The sequence below is a fragment of the Eleutherodactylus coqui genome, chromosome 1 (assembly GCF_035609145.1).
Source record: "Eleutherodactylus coqui strain aEleCoq1 chromosome 1, aEleCoq1.hap1, whole genome shotgun sequence".
In the NCBI taxonomy this organism is placed as follows: Eukaryota; Metazoa; Chordata; class Amphibia; order Anura; family Eleutherodactylidae; genus Eleutherodactylus; species Eleutherodactylus coqui.
This window is the reverse complement of record NC_089837.1, coordinates 235,181,766-235,200,658: the sequence shown is the minus strand read 5'-3', so window position 1 is coordinate 235,200,658 and position 18,893 is coordinate 235,181,766. Positions and strand designations below refer to the sequence as shown.

At 45.3% G+C, this 18,893-nt stretch overlaps 1 protein-coding gene across 1 annotated transcript in view; it reads right to left on the bottom strand.

Annotated features, from left to right (window-relative positions):
* Nucleotides 1-18,893, bottom strand: part of TPD52L1 (TPD52 like 1) — a 148,917-nt gene that overhangs the window by 18,143 nt on the left and 111,881 nt on the right. The window contains exon 4 of the mRNA XM_066606719.1: nt 1,129-1,230. Within this exon, the coding sequence (XP_066462816.1) occupies nt 1,129-1,230 (102 nt within the window). The remainder of the gene's footprint in view (nt 1-1,128; nt 1,231-18,893) is intronic.

Sequence of the window (18,893 nt, the reverse complement as noted above, 5' to 3'; positions counted from 1 at the left end):
TGATTGACCTGATTTTCAACTTAATTTTATTAATATATTTTAAACAGTGAAATTGTAGCAAGAAAATGTGGCATTGACTTTTTCACAATTAAATGGTTAAATATGAATTACATTAATTAGTGCGAATGCATAGCCATTAGGTGACATACATAGACTGGGCAAAATCCTCTCTGTATATTAAATTATAATCTAGTAGGCCTTGCAGAGTAATGAGCAATTAATTTATAGTAACATTATTACCACTGTAATGACTTCCACAGTTTTTATGCCAGTAAGGTCATTCATTAAGAAACAAAATTCAAAACCTAATTTTATCATGTTTGTACCAAAATAGGAACGGTTTGCCAGTTTATTCCATTGTAGGATGATCCTGAAAAGGGCAAAACCAGAAGAAGCCAGAGCACAATAAATGAGCATTTAACAGGTGTCATGGCATGAATACCGGAAAACACATCAGTACCCAACAGCCCATGTCTATAATGAGACTTCTTTGTTAGTATCACTAGCCGTTAGTCCCTTGGTGACATCTGCCATACATACACGCTGCTGCCATAAGATGGTCAATGCCATGTGATGTGCATTTACAGGGTGGTAATGGAATAGGCTCAGGAGCTGAATCCATGCCATCCATAGCAGATTTCATCTGCATTATACAGCTGACGGTGTTCAGCATTGTCCAGGATCAAAGAAAACTCATCAGCCAATTTGCATGTACAAAGACTCTCTGTGCCTATTAACACCAAGTTCACATTCAGTTATATTTGACATTCCATTTTAGAACAGGAAAACGGAATGCCATCTGTGAACAGCTTCATTCTATGATCAAAATGCTGCCCAATAGATCCCATTGGCTGTATCAGGGTCTGTTAGACTTTTGCCATGCCACCCAGCATTTTCCCAAACAAAATAAGCCAGTGTTATTTCAACCTAGACGTACACATAGCTTAGCAAATTTGACAATCATTGGAATCAAGTTGATGAATTGCAAAACATCCTGCCATGGACTTCTTGCTTAGAGTTTAAGATATTCTACAAACTTACGTAATTGTAGATGTTCCTTGGTAACCATAACCTCTTAAATTACTTTAGCAGTTGAAAAAATTGATTGTGCTGTACTGATGTAAGTACCTCATATCTCCCAGCTTCTTGCCAATGGCACTTCCCACATTTGTTATTGCAGCAGAAGCTTTCATCCCAGCTTGGCTTAAGGTTTCTTGTGTCTTCTTGTACCTATAATTAAAACTGCATTAACAATCGTTCTCGAAAATCATTCAAAATCCCTCTCTTACAGAGGCAACATCATGCTCATTATGTTTAGTGGCTTATGATATTCCATTTATATTAGTGTTAGTCCATGGATATCTATTTCTTTTCATTTTGACCTGTAACCATTAGGCCCGGACTTGAGAAATTTCATCAGAAGCCAAGAAATAGATAACCTAAAAAATATTTAGTATTATCTTAGATGACATTTATTCTGTGTAATAATGCAACTATCTACACAATTCACATTTAGTGAAAGTGGTGACTATAGTTTTGAAAAAGACAATCCTTACATGTAGGTCCTTAAAGGGGTTGTCTCGCGAAAGCAAGTGGGGTTAAGTACTTCTGTATGGCCATATTAATGCACTTTGTAATATACATCGTTCATTAAATATGAGTCATACAGAAGTTATTCACTTACCTGCTCCGTTGCTAGCGTCCCCGGTCTCCATGGCTCCGTCTAATTTCGGTGTCTTCTTGCTTTTTTAGACGCGCTTGCGCAGATGGGTCTTCTCCCTTCGGCTCGGAAGCAGCGGCGTTTTGGCTCCGCCCCCTTGTACGCGTCAACGCGTAGCTCCGCCCCCATCACATGTGCCGATTCCAGCCAATCAGGAGGCTGGAATCGGCACATGTGACGGGGGCGGAGCTACGTGATGACACGTACAAGGGGCGGAGCCAAAACGCCGCTGCTTCCAAGCCGAGCCGAAGGGAGAAGACCCATCTGCGCAAGCGCGTCTAAAAAAGCAAGAAGACACCGAAATTAGACGGAGCCATGGCGACGGGGACGCTAGCAACGGAGCAGGTAAGTGAATAACTTCTGTATGGCTCATATTTAATGCACGATGTATATTACAAAGTGCATTAATATGGCCATACAGAAGTGTATAACCCCACTTGCTTTCGCGAGACAACCCCTTTAAAGCAACTTTCCAGTCTTGGGGACAAACTTTGTAATGTTGCCTGATGCTTTCCTTTCTAAGAGTTCTGCTGCAGATACACTAGTTCCTGCAGCCCCCTATTTGCTCTTCCACTTCTCACTGCCCAATATACACTCTACATTGTTAGGTAGACATTTTATCGTGCTTTCAGCTTGAACAGCATATGTAAAATATATGTGTCATGGAGAAAAGGGGGAGTTTATGAAAGCTGTGTGCCACTATTGTGGCTGAAAAGTTATATTTTTTGCAAGCTATACATTTTGTACAAAAATGTGTCTTTTTAATTATTTTTATCTGCTTTCTACATTGTTCTAAATAGTGAATAGGGTTTAGAGGGAATGGGTGGGAACACCTACAGCTCAACAGACTCACTATAACTTATTCCTGAAATTGGTGTAAATTAGAGATTAAATCTATGCTCATAGGCGGTGTAGATTTTAGTTTGGGGTGCGAAGATTTCCCAAGATGCACCAAATGTATTGTTTGTGCCTAAAATACATTGGACACATTGTCTTCGTGTGGGCTTCAGATTGAGGGTGCGTTCACACGAACGTATATCGGCTCGGTTTTCACGCCGAGCCGATATACGTTGTCCTCATGTGCAGGGGGGGGGGGAGGCTGGAAGAGCCCAGGAGCAGAAACTCAGCTCCCGCCCCCTCTCTGCCTGCTCTCCACCCCTCTCCACTATTTGCAATGGGGAGAGGCGGAACGGGGGTGGGGCTAATTCCCGGAACTTAGCCCCGCCCCATTCTGCCTCCTCTCATTGCAAATAGTGCAGAGGGGCGGAGAGGAGGCAGAGAGGGGGCCTCAGTTCCTGCCCCTGGCTCTTCCATCCTCCCCCCCTGCACACGAGGAGGACGTATATCGGCTCAGCGTGAAAACCAAGCCGATATACGTTCGTGTGAACGCACCCTAAGACCTGTGAATGAAATGTTGGTTCTAATGAATTGCCAGTTTGATTGCCACTTTTATGTTATAATGACACGGTCAATTACATTCTTGGGGGTACTGGAAAAGGGTTATGGGAAAGGTTTGATGTTAATGTTCTATGTAGCTGTAAAAAGGAGCAGAAATTTCTAGGCCTGGAATGTTGTAGGGAATGAAATGCCTACAAGGGTTTTCCAGGCAGTGCAGGTTGTCAGTGCCAAGATACACTGGGGTCAGAGTGAAAGCTGTTGCTCTAGTCCCTGTGTAGTGGTCAGGGCTCATATTTGCACTCCGACTCCGGTGTAGCCCAGCACTGACTGCGGGTGTTGCCTGGAAAACCCCTTTATTGGATTCAGTGTTGAAAAAACTACAAGTAGTTATAGAAAAGCAATTATAGAAGCATTGTAGCTTCAGCACTCATTTCGTATATATGTTACCTTGTTAACAAAGCAGCAAGGTTTCCATCTCCTGCTATGTAGAGAGAGTAGGGTGTAGTTTTCTACATTAAAGAAGTAACATTCAATGCACAATTACAGTGTTTAAAAAGGCTGGCTGGGCTTTGGGGAGCTAGCAGACAATTCCCATCATAAGGGAATATTTAGGTTGACCATTATTTCAGTTTACAGTTTTCTAATTCGTTCTAATTTCTGTAACAACGTGTTCCTGAACCTGTCCCAGTCTACTGTCGTAGATAGGGACAAGCCTATGTAAACATGTAAATATGTAACTTGCATTTTGTAGTTGCAATTGGACAATGTTAAATTGTTTCTCTAACTTGAAAAACGAATAAATAAATACTGGCTGCCTTGAATAATTTATTTTTTCGTTAAATGAGTTGCTCGTTGATAAGCCAATCAAAGGGAATCCCACTGCTGGGTCCTTCAGGTAATCTGTAGGGTATCCCAGCATCAATGGGAAATTAGGCCTTACAAATGCCCCATTAAGATGAATAGACTGTCCAGATGGAATGTACAGAGGCACTGGGTTCATCAGAGTTAGAGATACTCTCCACTCTAACTAATAAATGATGGCACGGAACATGGGACCTCCTTTCCAATAACTCAAAATTTCATAGTAGAGTATCTGAGGATGGTTTTTCTGCAACAGACAATCTCTTTAACTTGCTTAAGTGGCATGGTTTTTGAAAAAGTGTCCCTTTGACACATGTTTGCCCTGGTGAAGAGCAGCTCAAGTGCTTTTTGCTTCAAGTATGTGGTCATGGCACATTTCATACAGCAGTCAAAACTTTGCTCCAGGAACCTTGATCTAGTTAGTTCTGTACCATAACAGTATAATTAAGCAATAAATACAAATAAACACACCCCTGGCATTAGCTGCTTTCAGATGTCAGAATGTCAAAAATATCTTTTCACAAATGATTTTGATTTCCATTTCCACAGTTTGCTAAAGGCATTCAATATCTACTACGGTAGTGTCATTTTCTGTAGAGCCTACAACAGATATGGCAGACATTTTATATTAGCAGCTAAAATGAAGGGTCTTTTAAATTTGGACATTCACTTCAAATCCTTGTTTAATCTTGTTAATAAACACAATCAAAAAGGATTTTACAGAAAATTTATCTAGATATACCAATCAAAATGCCCCAAATTGAATACTATATATACCTATACACATCAGTCATTGGATCTATGTGGATTATTTTTGCATAAGTTGCAAAAAAAGTCTAATGTTTAATTTAAAATGCACCACTTTTTAACATACTAGAGTGTGTATATTTATATATTTGCATGTATACACTCTACTGAATATGTAGTGTAAGGCCAGGCCTCATGTCCAGGACCATGCACTGTTTCCAAGTGTGGAATCCTGCAGTGGTTTCCACCCATGCCTGCAGCCATGAGGCCAAAAATTATATATACTCACCTGTCCGGAACTGCGGGGCTCTCCTCCATTGTGCCCTTATCTTCTTTCTTCTGCCCGGCACACAGGCAAAAAAGTCACATCCGCATGCATTAAATTGCCCTGCGGATGCTAATGCATCCCTATGGGATTCTAGATCTGGGGATCTCCCGCGCGGGAGACACGCGCAGATTTTATAAATAAAATCTGACCGTGGACATTGGACCTTAGGGTAGTTTCACATCTGCGCTTGGGATTCCGCTTTCCTGCTCAGGTCAGGGAACAGGATGGGGAATCCCCATGTCCACATGGTTCAGTCTATGGACAGAAACGAACAGCGCCGGACGGACCCCATTGACTTTCTGCCTAGTTGCCCATTCTTTGCATGGAATAAAAGTGAGGCATGCAGTGCTTTTTCTTACAGCATTTTGAGCCAGATCCGTAGCGAATAGAGATGAGCGAGTATACTCGCTAAGGCTAACTACTCGAGCGAGTAGTGCCTTAGTCGAGTATCTGACCGCTCGTTTCTAAAGATTCGGCTGCCGGCGCGGGTGACAGGTGAGTTGCGGCAGTGAGCTGGGGGGAGAGAGATCTCCCCTCCGTTCCTCCCCGCTCTCCCCCACCGCTCCCCGCCCGCCGCTGGCAGCCGAATCTTTAGACACGAGCGGGCAGATACTCGACTAAGGCACTACTCGCTCGAGTAGTTAGCCTTAGCGAGTATACTCGCTCATCTCTAGTAGCGAAATGTCTTGCCGTACGTTCCGAGGCAGATGTGAAACTAGCCTAAGAAAGAGAATTGCATATAACATACCTAGCGAATTTCACCAAATATAACATGCCTGTGCTCAATTTACACCATTTTCACCGACTTATAAACACATATGTTCTATAGTACTACTGATACATTTTCAGACAAAAACCATTAAGGCACATTTATCTATATAAGAACTTTGTAATAACCAATTTTTAGCTATTTTGTTATTTTCAATAGGATATAGTTAGATTGATCAATCAATCTATCTATATATCTATATACTATGAGGGATAAGAGAGTTTCTACAGTCATCATTTAGCTGAAAGCATCTGTCAATGAATTTATGATGAACTGTTATATTTTAAACACTTTATTTAGCGTGTGACTTCATTTTTCATGGGTTCCATAAAGTGTCATATTTGGGTGCTTCGGGGCATCATTAAATTCATGGGGCTCACTGTACAGCTATATGCAAATAATACTTGATCCTCATTCGCAAATCTCCAGCCATAACACTTTCCATACGCTTCAGTGGAAAGTTTACTATGTTTACATTCAGCCTGAAATATATGCAGAATGCAGTAGGTGGAAAGTGCATCCCCTCTGCAATCCACTAACTGTTGTTAGGCATTCAGCTTCTTTAGCAGCTACAATTTACAATGTCTTCTTAGCTATGGGCAATTGGCTATCTTCACAAGCTCTCCTGCACACACACTGCTGTCCATGTTCTCAGATCTCTGCCTCTCCTGATATTAGATTTACCTCTCCTGGTGTCTGCACTTATCTTTATGTTGTAGGCATTATGCAAGTCTCTAGCTTGATATAGGCAAAGCAGCATCATTGTAATTAGATTTTCTTTATTAACTGCTTTACTAGGTCTTGTGCGTTTGCATGTTCACAGCAAATAAAGATCACTGCTCTATATATGATCTGACCATGAAAACACACAAGACCTAGTAAAGCAGTTAATAAAGATCAGTCCAATAAGAATTATGCTAATTTGCCTACAGCATGAAAGTAAGTGTACATAGCTGGTTAGGTAAATAAAACATCAGGAGGGGCAAAGATTCTGTACACACTGACTGTGGGTCTGAAAATAATGTGAGTGCAGGGAAGCTGAGCCTGTGAAGATGGCTCTTCCTCCACAGCTAAGAAGATGTCCTAACATCCTAGTTGCTAAGGAAGCTGATTGCCTAACAACAGGCAGTGAGTTGCAGAGGGGCTGCACTTCAAACTTCATTTACAGTGATAAAACAAACAAAAAAAATTATGAAAGTATATCACAAGATTGGGAAATATGCAGACTATTAGATGAGTATACGTTGTCTGAAGAATTAGTGTTTTTTTTAAATAGTTTTATGATTCAGTTGTAAGAAGCAGAAAAAATATGAATCAAAAAGAAGAGAGAGATGCTGGCACTGCATACAGTAAGTCTTCTTTTTCATGACATTAATTATATAATTGATTAGGTATTTAATAGAGATGAGCGAACACCAAAATGTTCGGGTGTTCGTTATTCGAAACGAACTTCCCGCGATGTTCGAGGGTTCGTTTCGAATAACGAACCCCATTGAAGTCAATGGGCGACCAGAGCATTTTTGCATTTCGCCGATGCTCGCTAAGGTTTTCATGTGTGAAAATCTGGGCAATTCAACAAAGTGATGGGAACGACACAGCAACGGATAGGGCAGGCGAGGGGCTACGTGTTGGGCTGCATCTCAAGTTCACAGGTCCCACTATTAAGCCACAATAGCAGCAAGAGTGGGGCCCCCCCCCTCCCAAAAACTTTTACTTCTGAAAAGCCCTCATTAGCATGGCATACCTTTGCTAAGCACCACACTAGCTACAACAAAGCACAATCACTGCCTGGATGACACTCCGCTGCCACTTCTCCTGGGTTACATGCTGACCAACCGCCCCCCCTCCCCCCCACAGCGCACACCAAAGTGTCCCTGCGCAGCCTTCAGCTGCCCTCATGCCACACCACGCTCATGTCTATTTAGAAGTGCGTCTGCCATGAGGAGGAACCGCAGGCACACACTGCAGAGGGTTGGCACGGCTAGGCAGCGACCCTCTTTAAAAGGGGCGGGGCGATAGCCCACAATGCTGTACAGAAGCAATGAGAAATAGAATCCTGTGCCACCGCCATCAGGAGCTGCACACGTGGGCATAGCAATGGGGAACCTATGTGCCACACACTATTCATTCTGTCAAGGTGTCTGCATGCCCCAGTCAGACTGGTAATATGTACCTTAACAGTAACCGCGTTGGTGGTAATGTGGTGGTGACTGCGGACCTAGTAGCGCGGTTTTATTTTGTTGGTTTTCGGAATGTGGCCAGGATTAAGTGGGCCGTGGCGGGGGGATGGTGGGGGGGCTCTCTTGTAGTGTCGGTAAAGGTGAAATTCTTGGACTGCCACCAGACGAACCAATGCAAAGGCATTTGCCAAGAATGTTTTCCCTGTTGGAGGAGGAGGGGGATGTTTTTGAGGCACTACGTGTCCTCTCCACGTGTCCGTGGTTATATGCACCTTAACAGTAACCGCGTTGGTGGTAATGTGGTGGTGACTGCGGACCTAGTAGCGCGGTTTTATTTTGTTGGTTTTCGGAATGTGGCCAGGATTAAGTGGGCCGTGGCGGGGGGATGGTGGGGGGGCTCTCTTGTAGTGTCGGTAAAGGTGAAATTCTTGGACTGCCACCAGACGAACCAATGCAAAGGCATTTGCCAAGAATGTTTTCCCTGTTGGAGGAGGAGGGGGATGTTTTTGAGGCACTACGTGTCCTCTCCACGTGTCCGTGGTTATATGCACCTTAACAGTAACCGCGTTGGTGGGAAATGGCCTCGCCGCCATCATGTCTTTGGGAAGCCTCTGTTTCCACACCCCAGAGACATACCATTAGCAGCGGTATAGGCAGAGCCCATAATTCGTAACATTTCAGCCGTAGCATTAGGACAGGCCCCACTAACATATCACTAGCAGCATTATAGGAGGAGCGCAGTCTTCGTTCCATGTCAGCAATAGTAGCACTCAAGACAGGCCCCAGTAACAATTCCGAAGCAGCAGTATAGCGGGAGCGCAGTCTTCGTTCCATGTCAGCAATAGTAGCACTCAAGACAGGCCCCAGTAACAATTCCGAAGCAGCAGTATAGCGGGAGCGCAGTCTTTGTTCCATGTCAGCAATAGTAGCACTCAAGACAGGCCCCAGTAACAATTCCGAAGCAGCAGTATAGCGGGAGCGCAGTCTTCGTTCCATGTCAGCAATAGTAGCACTCAAGACAGGCCCCAGTAACAATTCCGAAGCAGCAGTATAGCGGGAGCGCAGTCTTTGTTCCATGTCAGCAATAGTAGCACTCAAGACAGGCCCCAGTAACAATTCCGAAGCAGCAGTATAGCGGGAGCGCAGTCTTCGTTCCATGTCAGCAATAGTAGCACTCAAGACAGGCCCCAGTAACAATTCCGAAGCAGCAGTATAGCGGGAGCGCAGTCTTCGTTCCATGTCAGCAATAGTAGCACTCAAGACAGGCCCCAGTAACAATTCTGAAGCAGCAGTATAGTGGGAGCGCAGTCTTAGTTCCATTTCAGTAGCCTTAGTATAGCCAAGGCCCAAGTTACATTTATGTAGCTAAAGTGTAGGCCAACCCCACACACACTTCTGTACCATGAGTGCAGGCGAAGAACATACAAATTGCTATGATTACGCTGTAGGTGAGGGCCCCAAAAAATTGGTGTACCAACAGTACTAATGTACCTCAGTAAACATTGGCCATGCCCAACCAAGATGGCAGGTGAAACCCATTAATCGCTTTGGTTAATGTGGCTTAAGTGGTAACTAGGCCTGGAGGCAGCCCAGTTTAACGAAAAATTGGTTCAAGTTAAAGTTTCAACGCTTTTAAGAGCATTGAAACATATAAAAATTGTTTCGAAAAATTAGATGAGTGAGCCTTGTGGCCCTAAGAAAAATTGCCCGTTCAGCGTGATTACGTGAGGTTTCAGGAGGAGGAGCAGGAGGAGGAGGAGGAGGAGGAATATTAGACACAGATTGATGAAGCAGAAATGTCCCCGTTTTGGATGGTGAGAGAGAACGTAGCTTCCATCCGCGGGTGCAGCCTACGTATTGCTTACGTATCGCTGCTGTCCGCTGGTGGAGAAGAGAAGTCTGGGGAAATCTAGGCTTTGTTCATCTTGATGAGTGTTAGCCTGTCGGCACTGTCGGTTGACAGGCGGGTACGCTTATCTGTGATGATTCCCCCAGCCGCACTAAACACCCTCTCCGACAAGACGCTAGCCGCAGGACAAGCAAGCACCTCCAGGGCATACAGCGCTAGTTCAGGCCACGTGTCCAGCTTCGACACCCAGTAGTTGTAGGTGGCAGAGGCGTCACGGAGGACGGTCGTGCGATCGGCTACGTACTCCCTCACCATCCTTTTACAGTGCTCCCGCCGACTCAGCCTTGACTGGGGAGCGGTGACACAGTCTTGGTGGGGAGCCATAAAGCTGTCCAGGCCCTTAAAGACTGTTGCACTGCCTGGGATGTACATGCTGCTCGATCTCCGCACCTCCCCTGCTACCTTGCCCTCGGTACTGCGCCTTCTGCCACTAGCGCTGTCGGCTGGGAATTTTACCATCAGCTTGTCCGCAAGGGTCCTGTGGTATAGCAACACTCTCGAACCCCTTTCCTCTTCGGGAATGAGAGTGGGCAGGTTCTCCTTATAGCGTGGGTCGAGCAGTGTGTACACCCAGTAATCCGTTGTGGCCAGAATGCGTGCAACGCGAGGGTCACGAGAAAGGCATCCTAACATGAAGTCAGCCATGTGTGCCAGGGTACCTGTACGCAACACATGGCTGTCTTCACTAGGAAGATCACTGCCAGGATCCTCTTCCTCCTCCTCCTCAGGCCATACACGCTGAAAGGATGACAGGCAATCAGCCGGTGTACCGTCAGCAGCGGGCCAAGCTGTCTCTTCCCCCTCCTCCTCATCCTCCTCATGCTCCTCCTCCTCCTCCTGTACGCGCTGAGAAATAGACAGGAGGGTGCCCTGACTATCCAGCGGCATACTGTCTTCCACCGCCCCCGTTTCCGAGCGCAAAGTAGCTGCCTTTATGGTTTGCAGGGAATTTCTCAAGATGCATAGCAGAGGAATGGTGACGCTAATGATTGTAGCATCGCCGCTCACCACCTGGGTAGACTCCTCAAAATTACCAAGGACATGGCAGATGTCTGCCAACCAGGCCCACTCTTCTGAAAGGAATTGAGGAGGCTGACTCCCACTGCGCCGCCCATGTTGGAGTTGGTATTCGACTATAGCTCTACGCTGTTCATAGAGCCTGGCCAACATGTGGAGCGTAGAGTTCCACCCTGTGGGCACGTCGCACAGCAGTCGGTGCACTGGCAGCTTAAAGTGATGTTGCAGGGTGCGCAGGGTGGCAGCGTCCGTGTGGGACTTGCGGAAATGTGCGCAGAGCTGGCGCGCCTTTACGAGCAGGTCTGACAAGCGTGGGTAGCTTTTCAGAAAGCGCTGAACCACCAAATTAAAGACGTGGGCCAGGCATGGCACGTGCGTGAGGCTGCCGAGCTGCAGAGCCGCCACCAGGTTACGGCCGTTGTCACACACGACCATGCCCGGTTGGAGGCTCAGCTGCGCAAGCCAGCAGTCGGTCTGCTGTGTCAGACCCTGCAGCAGTTCGTGGGCCATGTGCCTCTTATTGCCTAAGCTGAGTAGTTTCAGCACGGCCTGCTGACGCTTGCCCACCGCTGTGCTGCCACACCGCGCGACACCGACTGCTGGCGACATGCTGCTGCTAACACATCTTGATTGCGAGACAGAGGAGGAGGAGGAGGAGGAGGGTGCTTTAGTGGAGGAAGCATACACCTCCGCAGATACCAGCACCGAGCTGGGGCCCGCAATTCTGGGGGTGGGTAGGACGTGAGCGGTCCCAGGCTCTGACTCTGTCCCAGCCTCCACTAAATTCACCCAATGTGCCGTCAGGGAGATGTAGTGGCCCTGCCCGCCTGTGCTTGTCCACGTGTCCGTTGTTAAGTGGACCGTGGCAGTAACCGCGTTGGTGAGGGCGCGTGCAATGTTGCGGGAGACGTGGTCGTGCAGGGCTGGGACGGCACATCGGGAAAAGTAGTGGCGACTGGGAACTGAGTAGCGCGGGGCCGCCGCCTCCATGATACTTTTGAAGGACTCAGTTTCCACAACCCTATACGGCAGCATCTCAAGGCTGATGAATTTTGCTATGCGGATGGTTAACGTTTGAGCGTGCGGGTGCGTGGCGGCGTACTTGCGCTTGCGCTCCAACACTTGCGCAAGCGACGGCTGGACGGTGCGCTGAACTACACTGCTGGATGGGGCCGAGGACAGCGGAGATGAGGGTGTGGGTGCAGGCCATGAGGCGGTAGTGCCTGTGTCCTGAGAGGGGGGTTGCATCTCAGTGGCAGGTTGGGGCACAGGGGGAGAGGCAGGGGTGCAAACCAGAGGCGCTGAACGGCCTTCGTCCCACCTTGTGGGGTGCTTGGCCATCATATGTCTGCGCATGGTGGTGGTGGTGAGGCTGTTGGTGTTGGCTCCCCGGCTGAGCTTTGCGCGACAAAGGTTGCACACCACTGTTCGTCGGTCGTCAGGCGTCTCTGTGAAAAACTGCCAGACCTTAGAGCACCTCGGCCTCTGCAGGGTGGCATGGCGCGAGGGGGCGCTTTGGGAAACACTTGGTGGATTATTCGGTCTGGCCCTGCCTCTACCCCTGGCCACCGCACTGCCTCTTGCAACCTGCCCTGCTGATGCCCTTGACTCCCCCTCTGAAGACCTGTCCTCCTGAGTAAGCGTTGCACACCAGGTGGGGTCAGTCACCTCATCGTCCTGCTGCTCTTCCTCCGAATCCTCTGTGCGCTGCTCCCTCGGACTTACTGCCCTTACTACTACCTCACTGCAAGACAACTGTGTCTGATCGTCATCGTCCTCCTCACCCACAGAAAGTTGTTGAGACAGTTGGCGGAAGTCCCCAGCCTCTTCCCCCGGACCCCGGGAACTTTCGAATGGTTGGGCATCAGTGACGATAAACTCCTCTGGTGGGAGAGGAACCGCTGCTGCCCAATCTAAGCAGGGGCCCGAGAACAGTTCCTGGGAGTGTTCCCGCTCCTGAGCAGGTGTCATTGTAGTGGAGTGAGGAGGCTGGGAGGAAGGAGGAGCAGCAGACAGAGGATTCGGATTTGCAGCAGTGGACGGCGCAGAACTGCGTGTTGACAATAGGTTGCTCGAAGCACTTTCTGCCATCCAGGACAGGACCTGCTCACACTGCTCATTTTCTAATAACCGTCTCCCGCATGGACCCATTAATTGGGCGATGAATGTGGGGACGCCAGAAACGTGCCTCTCTCCTAATCGCGCAGCAGTCGGCTGCGACACACCTGGATCAGGAGCTCGGCCTGTGCCCACAGCCTGACTTGGCCCTCCGCGTCCTCGGCCGCGTCCACGTCCTCTAGGCCTACCCCTACCCCTCAGCATGCTGTATTACCAGTGATTTGATTTCACAGGCAGGAAATAAATTGGCGCAAGACTGCAGGCCAAATATAATTTTTTCCCTTTTTTGAAAACAAAAGGCCCCACTGCCTCTAGTGAATGAATAATCTAAGTTTAATAACTGTGCTGTGGCCCTGCTAATGTGTCACAGAACGTGAGGGTAGCAGAGTTATTATAACTCTGGCAGAGCAGGTATTTTTTTCCCAATTAAGGAAAGCAAATGGCGAAGCCAGCAGTAAAACGTAGCTGGGTGCGTCTGATTTTTAAACGTTGCACACGCAGCCGACACGTGTCCACCGCCCCTAGGACGGACAGAGGCAGGACAAATAGAAATTTTTTCAGTTTTTTTCCACCAAAAGGCAGCACTGCGTATATTCAATGAACATGAGAAGTTTAATAACTGTGCTGTGGCCCTGCTAATGTGTCACAGAACGTGAGGGTAGCAGAGTTATTATAACTCTGGCAGAGCAGGTATTTTTTTCCCAATTAAGGAAAGCAAATGGCGAAGCCAGCAGTAAAACGTAGCTGGGTGCGTCTGATTTTTAAACGTTGCACACGCAGCCGACACGTACACACAGCCCTTAGGACGGACAGAGGCAGGACAAATAGTTATTTTTTCAGTTTTTTTCCACCAAAAGGCAGCACTGCGTATATTCAATGAACATGAGAAGTTTAATAACTGTGCTGTGGCCCTGCTAATGTGGCACAGAACTTGAGGGTAGCAGAGTTATTATAACTCTGGCAGAGCAGGTATTTTTTTCCCAATTAAGGAAAGCAAATGGCGAAGCCAGGAGTAAAACGTAGCTGGGTGCGTCTGATTTTTAAACGTTGCACACGCAGCCGACACGTGTCCACCGCCCTTAGGACGGACAGAGGCAGGACAAATAGAAATTTTTTCAGTTTTTTTCCACCAAAAGGCAGCACTGCGTATATTCAATGAACATGAGAAGTTTAATAACTGTGCTGTGGCCCTGCTAATGTGGCACAGAACTTGAGGGTAGCAGAGTTATTATAACTCTGGCAGAGCAGGTATTTTTTTCCCAATTAAGGAAAGCAAATGGCGAAGCCAGCAGTAAAACGTAGCTGGGTGCGTCTGATTTTTAAACGTTGCACACGCAGCCGACACGTGTCCACCGCCCTTAGGACGGACAGAGGCAGGACAAATAGAAATTTTTTCAGTTTTTTTCCACCAAAAGGCAGCACTGCGTATATTCAATGAACATGAGAAGTTTAATAACTGTGCTGTGGCCCTGCTAATGTGGCACAGAACTTGAGGGTAGCAGAGTTATTATAACTCTGGCAGAGCAGGTATTTTTTTTCCAAATTAAGGAAAGCAAATGGCGAAGCCAGCAGTAAAACGTAGCTGGGTGCGTCTGATTTTTAAACGTTGCACACGCAGCCGACACGTGTCCACAGCCCTTAGGACGGACAGAGGCAGGTCAAATAGAATTTTTTTCACTTGTTTTACAAGCAAAAGGCCGCACTGCGTATATTCAATGAATAATAACTGTGTTGTGGCCCTGCCTACACAATTCTTTCCCTGCAGTATCAATGGAGGGTGCAATGCTCTGCAGAGGCGATTTTGAGAAGAAAAAAAATATGCAGCACAGCTAACAGCAGCCAGCACACGGTTAAATATGGCCCTAGAAAGGACCGTTGAGGTTCTTGAAGGCTACACTCACTCCTAACACTCTCCCTGCCTATGCAACACTTCTGTCCCTAATGCCGGGTGCAACGCTCTGCAGAGGCGATTTTGAGAAGAAAAAAAAATTGCCACTGCTAACAGCAGCCAACACACAGCTATCAGTGGCCCTAATAAGGACCTTTGGGGGTCTTGAAGCCTGCACTAACTACCAATTCTTTCCCTACAGCAGCTCCGGTACAAACAGCACTGTCCCTCATCTAACTCACCAGGCATCTGAGGCGAGCCGCGGGAGGGGCCGACTTTTATATTAGGCGGACACCTGATCTCGCCAGCCACTCACAGCAGGGGGGTGGTATAGGGCTTAAACGTTGCAGGGGGAAGTTGTAATGCCTTCCCTGTCTTTCAATTGGCCAGAAAAGCGCGCTAACGTCTCAGGGAAGGAAGTGAAAGTAACCCGAACACCGCATGGTGTTCGTTACGAATAACGAACATCCCGAACACCCTAATATCCGCACGGATATCAAGTTCGGACGAACACGTTCGCTCATCTCTAGTATTTAACTTTGACAACTAGAAATTTTATTTGGCTAAAATTTTCCCTTTAGGAGCCAATGGTTGTTAAATATTTTTTTTTGGATGGAGCCCTGCACATCAGACCATAAAGGATACAGCACTTTCCATCTAGTGTTCAAACATACCACTATATTGGGCTAGGTAGTACACAACCACCATGGTTCTTTATATTTTACCATGCCTAAATAGTTGAGCCATTTACTACATTGTCTGTTTTCCCTATGTGCTATTTAGTAATTTTCCTTAATATCTTATCTCTTCTGTTTTAAGAAATATTACAAAAGGATATATTTTTACATTTGGTACATAATTTGTGAGTGTCTTATTTTGAAACATAGGCATTATTGTGGAGTTTCTATTTGTTTGCTGCTTTCTATATTATGGGGGGACTAAGTGCATTATTACAAAGATGATCCAAGCTTGGATTATTCATATTTGCCTCGTGACATAAATTCTCTTGATATTGGTCAGCAATGAGTAAAGTAAGAAAGAGAAGTGCGTCTAGCATATCCGGTGAATTCAGTTAAATGTATCATGCCACGTGCTGAACTTATACCATTTTCACAGGTATACCTGACTATTTGAAAAAAGAAAGTCTTAATATAAGCAATTTTCATCCATTTTGTTATGTTCAGATGGAAATATTTATGAACCCATGTATGATGAGGGGAAGAGAAGGTCTACAGTGTTCATTTTTCTAAAATATTGTTTAGACATAAATGGCTTTGCTTGTCCTTAGACCCCCGAGTGCAATGTACAATTAAAATAGTGATGCATCACGACAGTCCCAGAATACATCTAGTGCGCCAGAAAGGCATGTTCAGCTTTTGTCAGTGTTATTACTGCACAATACTGTTAATGGTATATCCTATATGCTCCAAAGCAGTTAGTCTGACAGCTTTAGGCACATATCTTGGATTGGCAAAGAAAACAGTATTTATCCCAGCACAGAAGCTTAATTGTACCTTAAAATAACCTGCTGGTTTATAGGTATTTAATAATGAATGCAGTACATTATAGTGTTGAAATATAACATTGATTGCTATTACAGTATAGTAATAATTATATAATCAAATGGAGAATACAAGTCTGCAAATGCTTGGAATACCAACCAATCCATTTCTAGACAATAAAAGTGGGGTTATACTGCCAGTAAAATGTATAATATATGGAAATTTACAATTAGTTACCTTTTATTTAAAATATGTTATCATGCTGTGTTAGGCTCTGTTCAAAATTTCTGTGATTATATTCTGATATCGAGTACTCTATTTGTCAAATTGCCAGAAATTGGCAGCAGCTGACAATAATGGGTCCTATTCAGTTTCATTTATGATTTCTGTCATTTTACTGGAACATATAGCTCAGCACGCGGCGCTATTTTTTTCAGCATGATGGAAACCATGAATAGAAGAGTGAATAGAGCCTTATGCACACATAGATATTTTAACTTAGTATGAAAATAGGGGCAAATTTTCATGATTAGTAAAATGGAGCTACCTGACATGCCAGAAGTGTTAAATTTTAGAAATATAGAAAATTGACGTCAGGAAAAGACTCCCTGGCCCACCTAATCTATCTTTATGTTATTTCCTTTTTATTTCTCTCTTAGGATAGGTTTATGCTTATCCCAGGCATGAATGACAGCTGATGAATGACAGCTGAGAGCTGCCTCTGATTGGTCACAGTGCTCAGCCAATCAGAGGCAGCACTCACTCACCCATTCATGAATTCATGAATGGGTGAGTGAGTGCTGCCTCTGATTGGCTGAGGGCTGTGACCAATCAGAGGCAGACCATTCAGCAGGTGGGGATTTTAAAAAAAGGGTTTTTTACTTTTTTTCTTTCTACATTTTTCTTTTTTATTCATTTTTTTTTTTTTTTACACAATATGTGTCCCTCTGGGGCACTTACAGTATAGCACTGGTGATTGCTGTGATAAGGCATGGCAGGGCTGCTGCCCTGCCATGCCTTATCGCTTATTACAGCGATCCCAGGCTATGGCAATACAGGACGCCAGTGTCTGGCGTCCTGTTGCCATAGCAACCAGCCGGGCTCTCTGCGATTATATCGCGAGAGCCCGGTTATGTTACAGAGGAAGCGCGCTCCCTCTGTGAACCCCTCCCATGCCGCGATCTACATAGATCGCGGCAGGGAAGGGGTTAACAGTGGGGGCGCATCTCCGATGCACCCCCGCTGTTGCAGTGAGAGGCTGGCTATGACTGACAGCCGGCTCCCGCTGAGGTATAGCACGAGATCATAAGTGATCTCGCGCTATCCCCAGGACGTACGTTTACGCCCTGTTGCGGGAAGTACCCTGCTGCCAGGACGTAAACTTACACCCTGGAGCGGGAAGGTGTTAAAGGCCTATCCTATGGATGGGCTATCAATGTGGAAAAATCCATCATTTTTGGGTATATATAATGTTTGCATAACTTTTGTAAAAAAAATTGTAGGGAGTTTGGGGTAAAAAAAGGAATTCTGCCATTTGTTTTCTGGATTTCATTTTTACGGCGTTCAGCGTGCAGAATAAATAATGTGATAACATTATTCTTTGAGTTAACATGATTCCGGCAATACCAAGTTTATACAGTTTTTTTTTTATGTTTTGCTATTTTTGTACATTTAAAACATTTTTTTCTTAAAGGTTTGCTTTTGTGTCGCTACATTCCAAGAGCCGTATTAATTTTATTTTCCATTGCCAGAGCTATAGAAGGCCTTGTTTTTTGCATGATGACCTCTAGTCTTCATTTATCTAATTTTTAGGAACATGTAAAATTTTGATCGCTTTTTATTGCATTTTTTTCTAGGGGCAAGATTAACAAAATCTGCAATTCTGGCATGTTTTTAATTTTTATTTTTCACTGCATTCTCTGAGCAGCATAAATAATATATTAAAGTAATTCTACAGGCCAGTACAATTATGCCAATACCAAATTATAATAATATTTTTTTCTTTTTCACTACTTTTTCACAGTTTAAAAAAAAAAGTTTAAATCACCCCCCTTTTGCCATATCTATAATAAAAATATCTAAATCATAAAAGAAAAATACATATTTGGTATCGCCGTGTCCGTAAAAGTCCAATCTATCAAAGTAGTGCATTATTTACCCCACATGGTGAATGTAGTCTGAAAAAAAAATAATAAAGAATGACAGAAATACACTTTTGTAGTCACCCTGTCTCCCAGAAAAATGCAATAAAAAGCGATCAAAAGCTTCTATGTACTCCGAATTGGTAGTAACGTAAACTACAGGACATCCCGCAAAAAATGAGCCCTTGCTTAAGTACGTCGACGGAAAAATAAAAAAGTTATTGCGCGCAGAAGATGCAGCAGAAAATAATTTTAAAAAATTAAATGTCTTCGAAAAAAAGTACCACAGCAAAGAAAAAAACTATACACGTTTGG